Source organism: Hylobates moloch, unplaced genomic scaffold, assembly GCF_009828535.3.
Source record: "Hylobates moloch isolate HMO894 unplaced genomic scaffold, HMol_V3 SCAFFOLD_17, whole genome shotgun sequence".
NCBI classification, from domain to species: domain Eukaryota; kingdom Metazoa; phylum Chordata; class Mammalia; order Primates; family Hylobatidae; genus Hylobates; species Hylobates moloch.
In genome coordinates, this window is record NW_026652292.1 from 38,795,018 (window position 1) to 38,817,050 (window position 22,033).

A 22,033-nucleotide genomic window follows, 5' to 3' on the forward strand; every position below is an offset into this window, starting at 1 on the left:
CATCTGTGGTAGAAGCTAATGTCTCCTGACCTGGGAAAGTATCTTTCAATGATTATTAACTAAATGTGATCAGCTGCCAGTGGATTAGATGTCATCAAATGAAATCGAGTGTCCAGGGTTTACTCAACAGTACTGTCTCTTACATTTTTTATCAATGTTAGTAGATTGCTTAATCTTTGTACCTGTTACCTCACATGAAGCCTAGATAGCATCAGTCCCTTCCCCAGCTAGCGTGTGCTGGGTCCAGCTTCTGGATTGTGAATCCAGTCAGTGAATTAATGTTGGTAGCTTAAAAACAGCCTTGAGAGAGGTATTTACACCACAGAAATTGGCAAATGATACAAATCATGACCCTTTTTCTAAATTCCAGGGAGATAGGTGTTAAACATTTACCACTACACCACTGTCTATGATTAAAATCGGGACATAATGTGAATAATCTTATTTCTGAAGGTAAACAAATGCACACTGAGTACCCTTGGAAAAAAACAACCTTCCACAGATACAATCACACCTAAGCCACCTAAGTAGTGAATTCTTTGTCCCCATCATTCTGCATTTGGGAGGACCTTTTACAACATAACCATAATGATTTTATATGTCATTTGAAATTTTAAAAAATTACTTTACTTGTTCATTTTTGTTATGAAAGCAAATATGCCCACAGTAATCATTTAATGTTTTTGAAGGCAAGTGCAGACATATAAACCATAAAATGTATATACGAATGCTACCAGTGGAAATAAAATGCAAGCCACATATGTAATTTAAAATTTTCAACTACAGTCATGCACCACATAATGACTTTTCAATGATGGACTGGTCCCATAAAATTCTAAAATCATGTCTTTACGATAACTTTTCTATGTTTAGATATGTCTAGATACATAAATACTTAATTTTGTGTTAAAATTGCTTATAGTATTCAGCAGAGTACTAACATGCTGGACAGGTCTGTAGCACAGAGCAATAGGCTATCCCATATAGCCTAGGTGTATAGCGGGCTACATCATCTAGGTTTGTGTAAATACACTCTGTGGTGTTTGCAGAACCATGGAATTGCCTAATGATGCATTTTTCAGAATGTATTCCTGTCATTAAGTGATGCATGACTGTAATCACATTTAAAAAATAAGAAATATTTGTTTAAATAATGAATTTTATTTAACTCAGCAGTCAAAAAATATGATTTCAACATGTAGTCAATGTAAACATTATCAAGATATTTTGCATCTTCTTGTACTAAGCTTTCAATTCTGTGTATATTTTATACTTATAGCACATATGAATTTAGATGCTAAATTTTAATCATAAATACTTTATCTGCATTTACATTTCATAAAATGTAAAGCTTAAAAAGTGGGTTCACATATCCAACCTGTTATAGACTTACATATTTAATTAAATTAAATTTAAATTGTCATTGAATTCCTCAATTGCATTAGCCACATTTTAAGCACTCAGTAGCCACATGTGACTTATTGTAACAGAATTGGTCAGTGCAGGTACATACCATATATCCTTATTTTATAAAACTGGAAACCTAGGCTGGATGTGGTGGCTTATGGCTATAATCCCAGCACTTTGGGAGGCCGAGACAGAAGGATCAAGTGAGGCCAGGAATTAGAGACCAGCCTGGGCAACACACCAAGACCTTGTCTATAAAATAAATAAATTTTAAAAAGCTAGGTGTGTTGGCACATGCCTATGGTACAAGCTATTTCGGAGGCTGACAAAGGAGGATCCCTTCAGCCCAAGAGTTGGAGACTGCAGTGAGCTATGATTATGCCACTGCACTCCCAACCTGGGTGGCAGAGTGAGACCCATGTCTCTTCAAAAAGTAAAAATATAAATAATATAACAAATAAATAAATAAAATTGGAGACCTACTATATATACTACTCCCAAAAGTCTTTTCCCCCTCACACCTTACACATTTAAAATTCCCATCCTGCATTCCCTGCTGGATCTCCAAGAGGAGAGAAATCTCAGCAAAAGTGGTTATATCAAAACTGTCTGTGAGCTTTTCCTTCCTCACTCGTAGGAAGGAAATAAATTCACCTAAGGCATTTTGGATCTGACCATTTTCCAAATTATCATCACCATAAAAAGTTGGTAACAACATGAACTCTGAAAGCAAGCTGTTTCAATGCATGCCTGGTGCTAATGAAAACCAGCCGTTTTAAATGCCCTTTTGGGTTAGCCTCTTCTGTGCTGTATTATTAGAAAAACTTCACCAAGGAGATCAACTAGATACAATTTCACAATATTTCTTAGTAATCAATGTTGGCATTTACTCTTCCCATATATTAATATATTAACATCACACTTCTAAGGATGCTTCTAAGGATGCTTTAATCACTTAAAAAAAATACTTGATACAAATTAGAGGGTGTTAGTTATTTTAGGTGGTGATTTGTTTTGTTTCTGCAAAATTACAAACCAGATATGGGCATATTATTCCCTGTGTGGCTTAATACACTTTTTTTTTCTTTTTTGAGACAAAGTCTCGCTCTGTTGCCAGGCTGGAGTGCAATGGCACAATCTCGACTCACTGCAACCTCCGCCTCCCTGGTTCAAGCGATTCTCCTGCCTCAGTCTCCCGATCAGCTGGGACTACAGGTGTGGGCCACCACACCCAGCTAATTTTTGTATTTTTGGTAGAGACGGGGTTTCACCGTGTTGGCCAGGATGGTCTCAATCTCTTGACCTTGTGATCCACCTGCCTCAGCCTCCCAAAATCCTGGGATGACAGGTGTGAGCCACCACGCCCGGCCAATAAACTTTTAATATAATTTTTGATGAAGGTGTTATGGAGACTTGTCACCAAATAGTCTAGTCTTCACATTAAATTCACATGATATTCCTCATCTCTGTGTAGCTCTCTCTCACATCCAGTAATGACTTCCCTTGTCTCTCAGTCTTTGGTCTCTTACCTTCAACTTCCCACTAGCCGTTTCTCACATTTCCAAAAGTCTTGTAATTGCCTTAAAAGACCAAGTATCCAAAGCAGTCCTGTGATCTTCTCCTCCTGCTAACCAACTCAGATCCCCAAATCCTGATTTCTTTCACTAGCACCATCTCTCATCCACACATACTCAGTTATTTGTGATAGACATGTCTCTATCATCTCTCATATCCAATCATGACCAAATCTTGTCAATACTTCTCAGTGATATTAAGTTAAGAAGTCATGAAGGGCAGCTGTACCCTAAGGAAAACCCACTTTTGCACCAAACCTCTAGTGACTTTCTGATCAATCTGAGTTTAGAATGCTGTTTTAATCTGGTCCTACCTTGCCAATCTAATTTTAGGCCCTTTTATTCATGAATTTGGACCTTGTTCTCTGTTCACCAGCTTCCTCAGAATATTGCCCAAAACATACTCAGAATTCATACTCATATCCAGAACATTTGCTCTGAGCTTTTACCATACAAGGTCACCACAGTTTCTCTCCCTTTTCCATACCCACCAAAGCCTTATCTGTCATTTAGTTTTAATTTTAAGCCCATCAGTTTGATAGCTGATTTTTCCCTAGTCTGACCTTCTATTTTCGGGTATGCCCTTCTGTTCACAGTTTCATGTGTTTGTACTGCCTTATTCTTGAAGAACCATTATTTTGATTGCATTTGCATTAATCTCCATAAGTGCCTTGCTCAGTGTTAGCAGGAACTAGTAGTTTAACAAATACTTGCTAATTCTAAATTAAAGAGAATGAAACATATTGTTTTCTTTGCCTGGAGTTGGTTATAGCATGTTGGAAAAAGTATTATATCTAACCTTCATCTTTTCTCATGTGTTTATGAACTGTTTTATAGCCAAAGAATAAGTTAGTATATCATGGGCCTAATTATGTAATTTGGAGGCCTCCTCTGCGGGGCAGTCTACAGATTTAAAATTCATGCCAGCTGCATTACACTGATTTTGAACTCGCTTTTTCTTGAGAAAGACGGGGAGCAGTCAAAATGCTTCAGGCTTTGAGGGTAGAAATGGTGTGAGTTCCATTATGCAAGAATAGAACCCCATTTTTCAATCCCTCCTGCTGAAAATCTTGCCATGAGGCTATAGCCAAAGAATTTGTAAATATCAAAAGAAATTTAGAGAGGGATTTTCCCTAGGAAAATATTGCAAGCTTAAAAAACCCAGTGGGCTAAGGTCCAATTTAGTAGATTCCTCCGAACAATGCCAACCTCTACTTAGATTATTACAGAACTTCTTACGACAGCACTTGAATGGACTCCTGTACCTCTGGGTTAATAGGTACACGTAATAAGTTTAGGGACCTGGGCAAAAAGGGCTTGGCGGGGGGGAATAGAGGGACTTTCTTTTTCTCACATCTAGCATATCATTACATTGTAATGTTACATAACATTAAAGTTCCAAACTTCGTGTGTCAGCACTCTGACCTTTCCTAGGGACATTTTGTCTCAGGCAGAACCTGATAGAGAAGGATTCCCTCATCTAGAAGCTGCCATGTGGGGCTCTGCAAAGATGACATGGACAGCTTACAATCCAATTGAATGTCACGTCTCATGGCCTGGCTCAGGTGAGGGCACTAGAGAGAGTTCTCCAGAGGACTGCAGATGGGGCTACTTTTGGAATCATTCCCACTGAGCCAACATCAGTGGAAGAGAAGGGGAGGAGTTAGAGTCTAATAAAGCACTTAGCTTCTACTGAATCCATCCACGTTTTTTTATCCTCCTCCTGGCTCCTGCACTTAGAGTCGGGTCCCTATGCCATGTTCCAAGCGGCAGTGAACTGCACTCACCTGCTATTTGGGAGCATGGCAATTTTAAATACTCTTTTCTGCTGTAAGAGTATGCAAACAGATTTCTGGTTAATTTTGTGTTGAGGATTCTTGTTTGTTTTTTGTTTTGATAGAGCACATTCTATGGGCATATGCTCAGCTTGTAAAGGAAGTGTTATAATTATAGTTCCTTTTTTTTTTTTTTTGGAGATGGAGTCTTGCTCTGTCACCAGGCTGGAGTGCAGTGGCGCGATCTCGGATCTCGACTCACTTCAACCTCCGCCTCCCTGGTTCAAGTGATTCTCCTGCCTCAGCCTCCCGAGTAGCTGGGATTACAGGCATGCACTGCCATGTCCAGCTAATTTTTGTATTTTTAGTAGAGATGGGGTTTCACCATGTTGGCCAGGATGGTCTCGATCTCCTGACCTCAGGATCCGCCCGCCTCAGCCCCCCAAATGCTGGGATTACAGGCATGAGCCACCACGCCCCACCTAGTTCTTTATTTGGAAGAAGTGAAGTTCATTTGCAGGCAGCTGCTTTCAAAAGTTTGGGGTTTGGAGGAAGGTCATCTTCTATTCAACTGAAGCAAATGCCACTTGTTTGTGGCATCTGCCAGGTATCCTTGAGATGTCTGAAGAGGTGACTTCCAAACCAGAGGATGCAGCCTTCTGAGAAATGCAAACCTATTCACACTCTTGCTCAGATGGGAAGCAAAAAAGTCTGCGTGGGAATTGGGGATTTACTGTTGTACACTGACATCGGAATAGCAGGTGCTACTGGAAACTTCTTTACCTGACACTAAGTGTCTTGGGAGATAACAAGTAAAATTAACACTGTATACAGCATCCAGTTCATCAGTGCTTTCTCCACTTAAAAAGAATCAGGCTGGGCACAGTGGCTCATACCTGTAATTCCAGCACTTTGGAAGGCAAAGGCAGGTGGGTCACTTGAGGTCAGGAGTTTGAGACAAGCCTGGCCAACATGGTGAAACCCCATCTCTACTAAAAATACAAAAATTAGCTGGGCATGGTGGTGTACACCTATAGTCCCAGCTACCTGGAAGGCTGAGGTAGGAGAATCGTTTAAACCTGGGAGGCGGAAGTTGCAGTGAGCTGAGATCGTGCCACTGCACTGCAGGCTGGGCGACAGAGTGAAACAAAAAAAGAAAAAAGAAAGAATCAAATGCACAGCAAATATTTAGTTACCAACAGGATGGCATTTTTAGCCTATAACTTTTTTTCAGCCTTTTAGTATATTTCTGCTGGAGGTTTCCAGCTTTGATTACGTAGCCTGTTCACCTAGGAGTAAAGGACATTGGGAGGGAGAGATGCTCAGTGGTTCTCATTTGCAAAGTAGATGAGGATGATGCAAGGCCATCAGCTCAAGGCCTTCCAGGTTAGGAATTAAAAACATGGATGTTGTAAAAACCGCAACTCATATTTATTTGAAATCTTACCATTGACAAAGTGTGTTCATCTGCATGTTTACACTCAATCCTATGAACGACTCCATGAAGCAGTGTATGGAGGAGAGTTCCTCATGCATGTGGGTTTGCACATGGGTATTCAGATACAAGAAGATATTTAGTTTACATAGAGATGTGTTTTTTTTAAAGAAATTTTTAAGAAAATAAAATTATATGGAACAAAAAAAAGATAGGTCCTCTGCTGTCTAGAAATTAAAGTACATCAAGAATTTTATCCCTGTGAAGAATTACACAGCCATTGCCAGAGGGCCACATCTGTAGGCCCATGAAAACAAACCTCTTTGCTCATTATTTCACCCTGATTAGGGATACCATGAAGGGCTATTCCATTAGGTCAGGTTTGCACAGTAATAAAAATGAAGCCAGTAGAGGACCTGGTGGAGCGCCTGGTATGATGATAAGTGCCTGAGTAACTTGTAAATAGTGCAATTTTTATGGAAATGTTGCAGCTAAGCTTTAAAGTAGTTGGCATTAGTTGTTAGACACAGCAACAGCTCTACAAAAGGCAATACGCTGAGTTCATTTTCAACCAGCCCAAACTTGCCTCAAAAGATCCAGAATGTGAACGCCCTGGTATATTTTTTCTAGAAAAGCTTATTTCCTTCCTCCAGATAAAGGTGTATGGTCCCCAAGGTGTTGTGCTGACAGATGTGTTGATCTACTCTCTCCGTTAGACTGAAGGGCTCCAGGTGTGGCCACACTGGGCTTCTAAATGACTAGCAAAGCCACAAACGCATCCCCCTTGGTGTCCGAGGTGTTCACATTCCTGGTCTTTCGGATCTGTATTCCTCATGAAAATAAAACCTCTCTACGACACACTGTGTCCTTGTGGGTTTTTAGTTTGACTAGGGAGTTTTTGTTTCCTTTTGCTTCCCGCCTTCTTTCTGCTTCTCTTCTAGTTAAACCTCTTTAGGATGGCTCATTAGCACCTTGTTTTGAGTGTTTTGAGCTCTTTTGTTCACTGGGAAACAGATTTATGAAATGTTACTATTACCACGATTGTTCTATTTTTCCTTTTATGGCCTGTACAGCTCAAGGCCCCATGCTTGCTGATACTGCTGATAAGGTTTTCTATTTCCAGATCAAATTAAAGTAAACCTTCCTGGCCCTGTTACTGAAGCTGTGCATGGGGGTCATTTGCTGTGAGGTGTTTCTATGGCTTTGAGCCAGGATGTGAACATCTCTAGTGTTCATGTTATTTCCTGAGAGGAGCACTCACGGGAAGTAGAATTTATTACAACCTGCTGTTTGAGTTCATGAAAAGTAGGACAATGTGAGACTCTGGGGCAGTGAAAGACTTACTAGGATTCCTTCTGGAACTGACTCGTCAGCTCATTCGTGTCTTACCCAGTCTTTAAACAGTATTTCATGATAATGGTCTGCTTCTAATTGCTGGGCTTTACCTTACCCTTTTTGTGATTGCAGGTCCTACAGGTATGGATCTCTGGCAGCTGCTGTTGACCTTGGCACTGGCAGGATCAAGTGATGCTTTCTCTGGAAGTGAGGGTGAGTTCTGCTTTTCCATTTCCACCCTCAGTGTTTTGAAACAACACTGAACTGTATTTGCTACATCCAAGTTTTTTGGATGATTTTATTAAAAGATGCAAGTTTTACATAGCAGCAAATAGGAAACTTGACTTAGCTTTAAAATCAGAAACTAGTAGGACTCTTCTGTGGATGTATAGGAGGAATGCAGTAGTCAGTCAACTTTGGCATCTGATGTTTTCATATCAAAAATTAATACTACAAATCATGCTGAGGACATTTATGTTGAAGACAAGCCAGGTCTCTTGTTCTCAGGCTCTGGGAGAGATATTGAAATTACACTGAAGGGTTATTAGCTTACTCTTCACTCAGCTCCTCTGTGACTAAGGATATCTAGTCTATTTCCAGAGCTCAGAATTCAGGCTTGTTAATCATATTCTCGGAGAAAAGAAATTGCAGGTTTCAAATGAATTTCACTTCTCACTCTCTGGGTGATTACCATTTGGCTAAGTTGAGGAAAGAGACACCTGAAATAGTTGAATGATATACCCAGAAATTATGAGCTTCCTTCCCCATCTCTATAATTCTCCCTCCCTTTTTTATATCCCTCTCCTTGTAGAGAAGTCTCAATATGTTTGAACTATGTTTCATAGCAGACCTAACTAAAACAAGGAAGAGTAATGAAAGGGAAAGGGAAGAAGAATTTTTCTGTCAGAAAGAAAACTGTGCTCTCTAACGGGTGGGAGACTTTTTTTTTTTTTTTTAATGAGTACTTGATATTTTTCCTTGCCTGGGCTTCTGCAGAAGAAAGAAAGAATATATTTCTCCCATGCTATGACACTGAATTTAGTTGTTGCTTTAAGAGTGTCTGACTCCCCTTCTCACCATTCAGCTCATGTTGGAAAACACAGTTTAACAGCAGACTTAGCGCCTTAAGATGTCCTCCCTGACCTTCTAGCCAAAAATAAATCCGTAGTAGTGAGCTGCTGAGGGTGACCACAGTCACTTAGAAAATGAGAAGAGTAAAATATGTTGTTTTATCTCTTAAAGCAATTTAAAAATATTTATAGAAAAGAGTCATAATTGTTGGAAATACTTTTTGGTCTCTCTGGCGTTATAATGTCAACATTATGCAAGTCAAACATGGAGAGAATTGCAGGCTCCATTTCAGCAGCTTTTCCCATGGCTGGTTTTAGACCCTGGTTCTGAGCCAAAGAATTGCAGCTGAGATCCTCTGCTGTTCCAAAGTCATGGTGGCTTAATCTCTCGTTTCTTCATTAAGGTGACTTTCACTCCACTGGGCAAGATTTGAGGAATTTAAAAAACTTGTGAAATGAAAAGTATGGCATAGGAAATCTTTAAAGAAAATTAAAAATGCATCCCCAGCTGAGAGATTAGAGCTCAAATTACATTTTAGAACTAGAAAGTCTGCAAGGAGCATCTGTTTCAGCTGCTTTCGACATTTTACTAAACCTTTGAGTTCCTGAGTGAAGAGAAAATATCATTAGTTGCTTTTAAGGTTTGCTTTTTGTTTTTCTTTTTAATAGTTTTGTTTGATTCATTTATTTGTTTAGGGAGAGCAGAATATAAGCAAATACAATGGTTTATACTAAACACGAATCACATATCCTACCAGTACTTATGCATAGGAAGTAATTTAACAAAGAAGAACATTTTTGTCTTTTTTTTTTTTGTCTTGTTGAGCTAACCAATATTTCTTTTTCCTTTGGAATATGTGCATATTCCAGAATCCTTTCTTAAAATGGTCTAAGGATTAAGGATGGGGCATGATGTTTATGTAAGAAGGCATATGTAAGCACGTTCCAGCGTGTGTGTGCATGCTTGCCTGTGTGTGTGTGTGTGTGTGTGTGTGTGTGTGTGTGTGTGTGTGTATTCTAGTTCTGGCCACTTATCTAATGGGTTCATGGGTTCAGCCAAAGTTACTGCATAACATGACATGGGTCAGTCTCAGACGACATTTATGGACCATGTGTTTGTTTTTCTGCCAGGTCTGGATTGTAACCAAATCATTTTATTTTTATTGTGTCTCCTATTGAATAAGGCAGACTAAAAATATAGGTAAAATTTTTAAAAAGAAAAGATACTACTATTGAATTCCGTTTTTTCAGTGAAAGATGTGGCACTGATGGGTAAGTGATCTTGGAAGCATCACCTGGAGAAAAGTCACCCAGGAGCTGGTAGAACATGACAGATCTGCATGCGTAGGGAAGGGTAGCACTTGAGCAGGGATTTTCTTGCTTGAGCAGATGAGCAATTAGAAATATACTGGCCCTGAAAGGATTTTTTTTTATTAAATCTAATTGCCCTGTGGGAAATTTAATGAGAACTAAATTTGAACAGTGCCATTATTGTGTTAGCTAAAGTGTTGTAATAGATGTTTTCTGTCCCTCATCCTTAATATGAAGCTCTCATCCTTAATATGAAGCTCTATATCTGCTCCTCAAAGCCAGTTACATAGTCTAGAGGAGACTTTTTTATTCCAAAATCAGGAATGATCCACAATGCCTTGTTTTCAAAGGGCTTCACATGGTTGACCTATCAACTGATTGTATCAAAATTGCTGCTGCTGGAATGATGTTGCTAATGAGAAATGTGCATAAAGATCTGATGGGTATAAGTATTCTTCCAAGGAGTGCCTGTTATAAATTAGGTCATATATCTCTACTATTTCAATCAGTCTACCCTTGAATATACCCTTTGACCTCAGTAACCTAAGGTGGAAGTAGGCAAGCCCCTGTCGTGTAGTTCAGTCTAGCCGGGACATGAGGAATGTCTTGAAATTAATGAGAGACTGTATACCTTTAAGGTCTAGATTGTGTGATGAAGAGAAATGGTCAAGATGCCCTGAAAAAGAATAGATCAAGGTGGACTAAAATAGTTAATTCAACAAATTCCATGTACTGATAATTCTTAAGAGCTTCCTATTTTCAAAGCCTGCACCTATGGCTATGAGGAATACATTGATTTTTCCCTCAAGGAACTTTTCATGGGTTAATAAGTCAGGCATGTACACCAAGAGTTACAATATCAGGCATTGTATATTAACTATCAAAATGGCTTGAATCACACTTTTTAGAAGTGATGATGACGGGAGGGATACCTCAGCTGTGGTGAATTACAGCTTCATGAAGGAGGTTGACATTGTTTCAGTAGAGACTAGAATGTCGGGTTTAAGATTTTAAAAGGCTGAGAAGAACAGAAGGCTATTACAGGAATAACTTGTGTGATAAAGCAACAACATAAGCAGAAGTGTACAGATGTAGATATGAGATGTCCATGAAAAACAATTCATTCACTTACTGTGCTAGTCAATGGATGGTTCTATTTTATGCATTTAACATTCAACAAATATTTCTTGAGCACTTACTTCGTGGAAGGCATAGGATTAATTTGGCCAGGGTGTGTGGTATATAGGTGCTATATTTGTAATTGTTCCCTTTGGAAGCAAACTTAGGTCAGTAGGTTTGAGTCAAATTATAGAAGGTCTAGAGATAGCAAAGGCATTATGGAAAAGGCAAGACTTGCTGGGCCCTTGAAGAATCGGTAGCATTTGGAGAGGAAGAAAAGAAAGAGGAAGTGTATGCCATATCCAGCAAGTAATAGTCCTCAATATTGGAGGCCAGACAAAAGCACTACCTGCATGATGGAATAGTGTGTGTGTGTGCATATGTGTGATATTTATATGTAACATATATAATATCTATGTATAATATTGATATATAATATTTACATACAACATATTTATATTTGTATGTGTGTAATACATACACTATATGTGTACATATATACATACACTATATGTATATAGTATATATATATGCACACCAGTTAGGTGTGGCTTGCAGGCAAAGCACATAATTGACATCACTCAAATTCTGCAAAAGGTGTTATATCATTCTGTACCATTCAAGGTAAGAGACTTAGGAATGATATGCCACATGCTAAGGGAACCAAGAGCCCCAAAATAATTTTTTCTGTATATTTTGAACATTTTTCATAAACCTATGCACACTGACAAAACACTTACTTGAAGGAAAAGACACTCCTGTTCTCATTGCTGTCAAACAGGAAATAATGGCACAGTGGACAGAAAGATTTATTTTTTAAAATAAACTCTATCCCACCACAGCTGAAGTTCCACAGAGCCCTGAAAGGATGTCAAGACATGTCAGATTTATTTCACACAAGTATTAGAGTCATGGTTGCAGTTAGTAAACAGTAATGAATGCATCTGTTAAATGTATTCAAGAATGAACAGTTCAAGGCTTTCCATTTACAGTGAAGGTCGGGAGAAAAGCCACAGAAGTTTTGATTGCTGGTGTCTTGACCATCATCCAGAGGCAAGAAGAAATCTTACGGTGTGTTCTAGTGCCATGGCCTGCGTCCATGTGCATCAGCAATCCTCTGTCCCCTTGTCCTCCTGATATTGCAGACTTTATTTGATGTTGGAGTTCAGCAGGTCACAGCAAGCTGAGTTAATCTAGATGGTGCCAATGTAGATAATGACACATAAAAAGTCTTTCAAGAAGCTTTTATTAAGTCCTTTTACAGATTCAAGGAGGAATTTTATGTATTTATTTTTTATTCATTCATTTATGCATGCATGCATTTATTCAGTTTTTTTCTTTTAGAGATAGGAACTTGCTATGTTGTGCAGGCCCCAAACAGTTCTACTGGCTTCAAACAATCCTTCTTCAGCCTGCAGAGTAGCTGGCATTATATGTGTGAGCCACTGTGCCCAGCCCAAGGAAGAATTTTGAATGTATATTCCTGCCTTTAAGGAGCTCACAGTCTTTAGAAGAGAAAACAGGGAAATAAACATAATTTAATTGTGATCCTCTTAGATTATTAAAGGGTTTTAATCTAGGTAATAATACTGTTAGATTTTTACTTTGTCAATAATACTAGTAATAGAATAAAAGTGAATTCGAAAGGGATGAATTAAAGGAGGAAGTTGATGACAATAGGTCAGGAGAGAGATAATCTAAGTGTGACAGGGATTATAAAAAATAGATGGATCACAAACACAGGGATATTAAGAAGACAGAATTACCAGTACTCAGAGTCCAATTAACCTGTGGGTTTTTAACTTGGGGAACTATCAGTGCCTTCTTTTCCATCCATTTCTAAGTTTCTGCATTTTTAATTAATGTGATCATCAGCAGTGACTCACGTTTAATGCAGGGAAGTCCTGGTGCACAGTTCAGCCTATTAGCACTAAAGTGGTACTTGCACAGAACAACTCTGTAGGGGAGGAAACATGCTAAGGCTGGATGACAACAGAGTTTCTAAGCTATGCTTGTTTTGTACCATTTCTCTGAACTCCTCATGCCTGTGTCTACCCTGGGTCCCGCAGCTGTCTGCTCAGCTCTGCGGTATGGCTGTGGTATGGCTCGGGCTACTATGCAGTGAGGGTCTACAGCAAGGACAAAGGTCTGAACTCTCTCCTCATTGTAGTCTCTGGACATGTGTGACTCTATCCCAAGACCTTGACAACCCCCCAGATATTTTGTCATTGCTAGAGTATGTACTTACTCATGGGATGCAATCAAATATATGCAGGATGAGTTGAGAACAGCAAAGCCATGTGCTGGGCAGAGTCTGGGAGGTTGGTTAGGCTCCCACAGAAACTGAGTGACTCACCCCTACAAAGAAGCTGGCGGTGTGAGTGATTAGATTTGTGCCACAGCTAATTAGTAAATTGAAGGAGTGGGACCACCCAAGAATACTCAGAACCCTGAATGTTAGTTAAATTCACACATGCTGTCGCCCAGGCTGGAGTGCAGTGGCACGATCTTGGCTCACTGCAAGCTCCGCCTCCCGGGTTCACGCCATTCTCCTGCCTCAGCCTCTCCGAGTAGCTGGGACTACAGGCACCCGCCACCACGCCCGGCTAATGTTTTTGTATTTTTAGTAGAGACGGGGTTTCACCGTGGTCTCGATCTCCTGACCTCGTGATCCGCCCACCTCGGCCTCCGAAAGTGCTGGGATTACAAGCCTCAGCCACCGCGCCCGGCCGAGACAGAGTATATTTCTGGTCTTCCGCATTAGATGCCAGCTCTTATAGGAACAGAGCCAGTCCTGCTTATATAATAGAATGTTTCCACACCACTTTGGTTCAGTATCCTAAACTGTGACTCTTGTTGTGGGGCAGACAGGAATGAGGTCGACCTAATGTATTTGGTGTTTGGTGATGGCAAAGAGTACCTGTTCATAGACACACCTGGTTGTCCACCTCTGGCTAGAGACCAACCCAAGTTCAACTGTGCAGAAGTCCATGTTGGCCTTTACTGGCCCAGCCAGCCTCTACCTGAGATCATTCCCTACAACAAGGGGCCCAGGATTCCTCAGTCACCCCAGCACCTTTTCCCGGGGAAAACCATCTCATGAAGAACTTGCCATTGATGATTTTCTCCTCACTGTGCATCGAAGTCAATGGGTTTCTTACTGAGAGTTGATTCCTTTTAAACCTTAACCTTACACTGTATATGACATAGAACTGTAGGCAGTCCAGTGTCATCAGTAAAGACATTTTTGGGGGCCTCTACTTGGCTTGTAACCACCTGCTTATCCACAGTACTATGCACCTAGCTTGTCATTAAGCAGAGTCACCAGCAGCCATAACAAAAGGGTCCACCTTCATCTTTTCCAAGCAGCAGGCAATGTGGCTCCATTTTAACTTTTCTGGCAATACTCACATGGATTGTTAAATAATGCTGTCAACAGTGTCATCTTCAAACCCGAAGCAAAGCTTCCTCATCATCTGTAGTTAGCAGCATAAAGACGGTGATGATGTGTAACATAAACACACTTTGAAATCTGATGCAATTGACCCTACGAAGAGAGTATTCCTTAGTGCCCTGTCTGGCAACTTCTGGACAGACCAGGAGGCCTTAGGGCTTAGAGCACTTCTTCAGCCTCAGCTGCAAATCCATTTTTTCTAGTCCGTTGTTCCCAGGATGAAGCCACAATGTTTCATTAGATACATTTTTCAGGAATCTCTGTTTCTGTTTATATAACAATTTAACTTAAGCCTCAACCTTCACAGTGTACGCATCACATTTCCATGGAAGGATTGCAGGTATTAGAAGATGGTGGATCATGTCTTAACCACAGGGGAAATGTTTCAGGATGTTTTTATAGAAGCTTTCACTAACAAGCAGGACACAAGATTGGCAGAGAGGTAGGGGTAGGAGGCAGGTGAAGGGTGGCATTTGTTGTGTGTCCCTCTTCTAAATGGAGTTATAATGACATCTGTGTTTCAAGAGTGTGGCAAGTTTGGACTGAGCTTGAAATAAATACAATTTAATTGGTTTCAAATAACTGAACAAAATGACCATTCCATGCCCTGTGTAATAAAATGTTATGGAATTAAAACTCACTAGACGTTAAAATCCATGAAGGATATTTTGCTGGATGCCCATCCTTCAGCATTCTGATGAGGATCTTCATGTATTTGTTCAATGAATAAGTGAATCAGCAGCTAAATCCTGACCTTTGATTTCCTCAGTTCTCTCCTGCAATTGTCACTGATGCCCTTATCTCCAGTCCTGAGCAAGGCAGGAATTGAATTAGTATCCCCTTATAGTGGGAGGGGTCTAGAAATAGCTGTGCCACTTAAGAAGCTAGGCTTTGTGGGCTTTTCCGGGGGATAGAATGATTTTATTTTCCTGCTTTCTACTCCAGATACCACCAAGATCAGATTTCAGCCCTAAACACTAATGTGTGGGAGCCTGATGTCCTTCCTAAGTCTTGTCAACCTCTTTCCAGGTGACTGAACTCCGAACCCCATGCAGCAGTCACTGGCCAACATTCCGCATTAAGTGACCCGGTCACCCAGCACCATCCCCCTGACACCACCTTTATCTCTACACCACCTACCTGATTAAATCTCCTCAAATATTGACAGACATAATGATACCTGAAGATCCCAAATCCGAATTTTCTTTGCCCCTTTGGACATTGAACTTTAGATTACAAAAGACCCTGACTAGGGATCCTGTGGATAGCTGGGTCGATTTTCTTAGCCCCATTCCTTAAATATCAAGTCTTTCTAATTTTCCAATGAGAGCACATGAAACTCTCGAGGTTAAAAGACAATTTATATTAATAAAATCTTTAATTGCTTGATTTCTGAATATGAAAAAAAGATACTTTGTGTATCTTTTAATTTTTTGGCAAAAGCTTCCAAATTTGTGGAAAGAGAAATGATATTGACTACTGGATAACCATGTGCTATGTGTAAATATTAACAGATTCACCTTAGTGGACACTGAATTGATGATGTTTGCCCCATTATATTTTCCAGAGCCTTGGCTCTCCCAAAAAATGAGAGGTCATTTTTCAGGGGAGGACCATTTTGTGTTTGGCTCATATTTAGGACATATAATTTCTTCTCCTCTACATGCCACTGACCCACTGCCTCCCTGGTTGGAGCAAGAAGAGCCATGCTTTCCTTAATAATAGCTAATGGTGAAAGGATGCATTGTAACAAGAACAGAGAAATAGGGAAACAGGAGAAAGACAGTCAGTTGAAGAGTCCTGCCCTGTGTCAGGGCACCGTTTGGCCAGCTGGGCTTGCTAGTAGAATACAGAAAGTACATGAAGTGCCATACTCAGACAGCTCTGGCTACGTTGACAAACTGGTATATCATGGTGCCCAACTTTCTTTGTTAGCTGGGCCAGCATCATACCCTCTAGTATTTGCTCTGAACTTCATAAGCACGGTTGACTAGCTTTCTTTTCCTCTGCAGTTATCATTCAGACTGAATAGTTTCTAAGAAAGCTCTTATTGAGAAATAGAAGGAGGTAAGTTAACTTCTGTGCATACCTTGGCCATATTTGCTTGACAAACTGATGTGTATACTATAGCCATTATGGGTGTGAAAGGCAAAAGTATAAGTGCTCCCCAATATGACCTGGCTATCTTGTCTTACTTCTATATTTGATTGCTAAGAATATATATTCTTAGGTCAAAAAACTCACTTTAAGGGAAGAAAATAGAAAAATATTAATAACCAAAATGGAAGAATATTAAGAACTTTAACATGAGACGTATTTAGATTAAAACCATCTCTTTTTGGATTTTTGGGGGTGATTTCTCCAACATGTTTGGAACTGGGTTGCTGTTCGCCCAAAGGTGGAAACTTTTGATGTTGGGGAATACCACTGATGCCTTAAAGCAGAGGGTAAAAGGAAAAGACTGAAATTCCAGGCTAAAATGAGGAGAGTATGGCCACCACTGAGCCCAAGTTAGCATTCAATAAATACTGTATAAATTACTGATTTATTTCTGCAGTTGGTTGATAGAAGCTTACTATGATCTGCTTAAGGGTGCATCAAATTCCTCTGGTACTTTGATCCTATTCTTGACTATCACTTCCTTGGGGGCAGCAGTTAATCAGGTAGAGGCTTATCCTGTCAGAGAGTAAAGGGAGCTCTGGAGGAGCTCACTGGGAGGAGAAGCTGGTCCTCAGAGATGCTTAGGGTTTAGGACCAGTAAGAGGTAGTCTCCACACCACCCACATCTGATTCTTGTTTCCTTCTTCTCTGCTGTGGTCAGAAGAAACAGTTTAGATTAGGGATTTCAGAGCAGTGGTGTTGGACTTTGTCGAAACTGCATTTGAATCCCATTTATGAATTGTGTGATTTTTTTAAGGTTGAGTTCCCCAGAAGTAGGATGCTGAGACAAGGATTCCTATGAAAGTGAATTATTAGAAAATGCTCCAGGGAGAAAGCGATAGAAGAATAGGAAAATGAGATGGGGAAGGTAAAGAAACCAGCCAAGGATACAATATCAAGTAGTATCCAACAGTGGTGTGGGTGGGTAGAAGTATCTTCTCAGCAGATTTTGAGTTGCCCAGATTACCCTCAGTTGGTGGTTAATGTTAAATTTGCATCCTCAGGAGGATGCAAATTTCTACACACTATCAGTTGTCCAAGTGCAGGTAAAGCTGGCTCCAGCAGCCTGAGGGCAGCCGACACAGAGCACAGGTCCTGGGCGTGGGAGTGAAACCACACATGAAGCCTGCATGTAAAAAAAAAAAAGGTAAAGAGGGGCTGGGCGCGGTGGCTCACGCCTGTAATCCCAGCACTTTGGGAGGCCGAGGCGGGTGGATCACGAGGTCAAGAGTTTGAGACCAGCCTGGCCAACATGGTGAAACCCTATCTCTACTAAGAACACAAAAATTAGCTGCGCGGAGTGGCAGGCACCTGTAGTCCCAGCTACTCGGGAGGCTGAGGCAGGGGAATTGCTTGAAACCAGGAGGCAGAGGTTGCAGTGAGCTGAGGTGGTGCCTCTGCACTCTAGCCTGGTCAACAGAGCAACACTCTGTCTAAAATAAAATAAAATAAAATAAAATAAAATAAAATAAAATAAAATAAAATAAAATAAATAAATAAAATAAATAAATAAAATAAAATAAAATAAAATATGGCAAAGAGATCAATCTACATCACCAAAGCACTGACAGCATCTGCTACAGTGACTTTGGTAGTTTCTTACATTCTCTGAGCCTTAGTTTTCTTATCTGTTAAGTCAGAGGAAAATGACTTGTTTAAAAAGGCTTCAATGAGGTAACACAAGTAAAGCACCTACTGAGATTACTACACAGGAAAAGCAGTTACTGAATACAATTAGTCAATTGGTAATTGGTAATAATTATGTATAATTCCTATAATTATAGGGAGCACTATATAATTATTATATATAATTCCTATAATTGGAATTACCAATAGGCTAATTGTATTTAGTAACTACTGTTATTGTCCTCAAGTTGAGTTATTATTGCAAACCCTGAGGCTGAATAAACATGCAAACTAAACTGACATGTAGAATTTTATTTATAACAATATATGCCTAAAAGAAGTAGTTTATTTGCACAAGGAAGTTTTGGAAGCTACAGATAATTTTAATAATGACTACAGAAAACTATCTTGAAGATGTTTCTAATGTTTAAGACATAATAGCATAAACCTTTATAAAATGGGATACTATTCTGTAGTTATAGTTGCAAGAATCAGTGTTTATGGGATGGATTTGATGAAATTGTACTACTCTAGTTCCTGTGCTTCTAATAAAATTAAATCTGATTAATACAGCAAGTAGGTCTTTGGTGAGTTGATTCTGATGCTGGGAGTGATTTTCTTAATTCTTGCTCAGAAAGCCATCCATGAGAATTAAATGAGATAGCAAGTACAATACCTGGTATAGTTACTGGTAAGGGGTTTTCAGTAGAGACCAATCTCCTCTTTGTTTACCTTCTCATCAAGAGAGCAAGAACAAGGAAAATTAGGTTGCTTTTTTGAGAAAATACTTTAGGCCGATTACAACTATCTGAAAGTAGAATGAATTTCTAGGTTAGGCAAGACTAGAGTTAAAGCGTGGGTGTGCAGAGCTGACCTGCCAGGGTACTCTGTACAGAAGTACATGGAAATGTGTGCCCAAATACAGCTTCATATAATTGTTTTGATCATACACAGTTTCCACATGAGATTATATTTGAATGACTAATTCAGCAAATATAAAAAAGGCAGAAAACCAGTGGACAAGATGATTCCTAAGGTTCCTTTCTTCCTGGTCTATGCCCTAGTGTATTATGTGAATTGATATTCACTGGAACACACAGTTACTGCTGGAGATTGAGTTATAAAAAGATTCAAATGGGTTATTCCATTATATCTACCTAGGAAATCTTTTTTTAAAATAACTGATAGATGTTCAGTTGTGAGAAACAAAAGGTATTTCTGGCTACCCCTTTATAGTTGTGTACATGACTGCAGAGCCATCATTTCATGCTTACTTCCCCACATTTATGTACCATTTTTTCAAAGGAAAATGATTGAATGAACTTGCTAGTTTTGATTCTGGGGTTTGTTTTAAACAACTAATATTTAAATCCACCTAGTCCTCTTTAGCTGTTCTCCTAGGAACTTTAATATTAACAGACAGCTGAACTTATACATTTTGTAAAAGAGTTCAGACAATGAATTCATTCTTCTTGAAATGCATGGAAGTACCCAGGTGCTAGCTACACCCAAGAGCCTTTTCTAAATACAAAAAGGATTGACAAACCAAGCATTCATCCTGTGTGGGTCCAACAGTTAGGAATCAAACCATGAATTTGCTATTCCTCTGTTTGTGGTTAGCTTGTTTGTATATTTTTGAGGAAGATGATTCAATGCAAGAAGTAGTTTTATATAGTAAGTTAAGTAAATTTCCTATATGATATACTTAATCAGAAAAATATTTTTGAACTAGAACTCACAGAACATATGATTACAATAGTTTTCAGAAAGCGAGGGGCTAAATGAGGATTTCTCAACCTTGGCACTATTGAGATTTTAGGTTAGATAATTTTTCTATGGTGGGAGGCATGTCCTGTGCATCGTAGCATATTTATCAGCATTTGTGACCTGGTACCCACTAGATACCAGTAGCCCCCCTTCTCAGTTGCAGCAACCAAAACAACTATAGACATTGCTAAGTGTTCTCTAGGGGTCAAAATGGCTCCTGCTTGAGAACCACAGTCTAGATCTGGTAGTTACATATTGAACTGACAGTCCCCAGGATTGTTGTGGGGATCAAATTAGATAAAACTTATTTACATTTTTTAAAAAGTAAAACAAATACATATAGTTACATTACACCTCTTCTTTTCATTTGTTACTCATCTAAGGTTTTTTGATCCAGATGATGGAGACCCATAAATAAATTAACCTTAAGAGGCTCAAAGGTTTGCCAGGTAAAAAAAGAGGTTAAAAGAAAAAGAAAGATCATGTCAGATGTGCCTTAATGAATGTGTGTATGTAACATGTACAAAAAGTTATGGGAACACCAAGAAAGGAAAGGCTCCTTTTGAATGAAATCAGAGAAAACCAATTGGAGCTCTATAACAGGAATTACCAATTAACTAATTGTAACTTAATACTCTTTCATACAATGTCATACATTCATGTAGTTTTTAAATCTAGAAGTAGTTAAGGTTCATGATTGTCATTTCTCAGGGACACTACTGAAGTGGTATCAAATCTAAATGAGCAACTTAAGAATTGAAATTGTCACAGACAGCTGTTAATTCCCCTTTCTCATACTTGCTCCAATGATAGCCAACAATCAAACAAAAATAATAAAATAAAAACGAAAGCAAAAAATCCAACTCAGATTTCGCTAAGTACAGCAATAAATATCAGAGACATTAGGGAATAATAATAGGTAAAATTCATTCCTCAGTATGTTCTTCAAGTGGAAGAATTAGGTCTGTTTTAGTTCTGTCGATTTTAAAAGAAACATTCAGGCTATCAAGACAACCTGTTTTAAACTCTAAATCTGACACTGTAGATAGATAGATGATAGATAGATAGATGATAGATATAGATAGATAGATAGATAGATAGATAGATAGATAGATAGATAGATAGATAGATGATAGATAGAAAGAATTCTGCCTAAGTAATTATCTGCTGGTACCAAAGAGATTGACAAAGAGATTCACTAACCTACCAGAATTTCCCAACCTTGTTCCAGGGTATTCTACATTAAATACTCATTACCAAGGAAATTCCACATAAAAGCTGTTGTGCTTGATGGAGCCATATTTACATGAAACGTTGCAGCATTTTCTTCTTTAAACCTCTTCTACAATTTGACCAATTCCATGTTCCAGGGAGTACTCAGAGGTTGATTAGGACATGAGTTGTTAGCTTGTGCTGCACTAATGGTATGAGTCACATTTGTTTTGGAAGATCACCCTTAAAGCCTGTCACTCATGCTTGTTTATGGGAAATGCAACAACTTAAACATCAGTTAACAAATCCCCATGAATGCATGGTCATATTTGAGTGCTTCTAACAAATGCTTCCCTTCATTTCTCCCTTGACAGCCCTAAGAATTAAAGGCTGGTAGAACAAACTGGGAGACATCCATGAACATTTATTGAAGGAAGCATAGGAGAGTATGATAAGTGCAAAGCCAGCTGTTGATATTATTGGTGTGAGATTAAATTTCATCAGTCTTAAAACCTGCTTTTTACCACCAGAGAAATCAATCTGCCATATTTAAGGTTACATTAATGTGAAACATTCCACATACTGAACTGTCACATGCCTTTAAAATAACCATGCCATGCTGTTTTTTTTTTAAATCATTACAAGTGAAACAAACAGCTGACAGGTGGGGATCTATTGGTATATTCAAGTTTTTCATGTGAAAATTTCCCCAACATTAGTTGTAATCACAACTTGATTATGAGAAACAAACATACCATATATAGGCAAAAGTATATATCAGTAGCCTT

At 39.1% G+C, this 22,033-nt stretch overlaps 1 protein-coding gene across 1 annotated transcript in view; it reads left to right on the forward strand.

Annotated features, from left to right (window-relative positions):
- GHR (growth hormone receptor) overlaps window positions 1-22,033 on the forward strand; it is a 316,033-nt gene that overhangs the window by 152,986 nt on the left and 141,014 nt on the right. Inside the window, exon 4 of the mRNA XM_032135754.2 lies at window positions 7,659-7,739. Within this exon, the coding sequence (XP_031991645.1) occupies window positions 7,670-7,739 (70 nt within the window). The 5' untranslated portion in view covers window positions 7,659-7,669. The remainder of the gene's footprint in view (window positions 1-7,658; window positions 7,740-22,033) is intronic.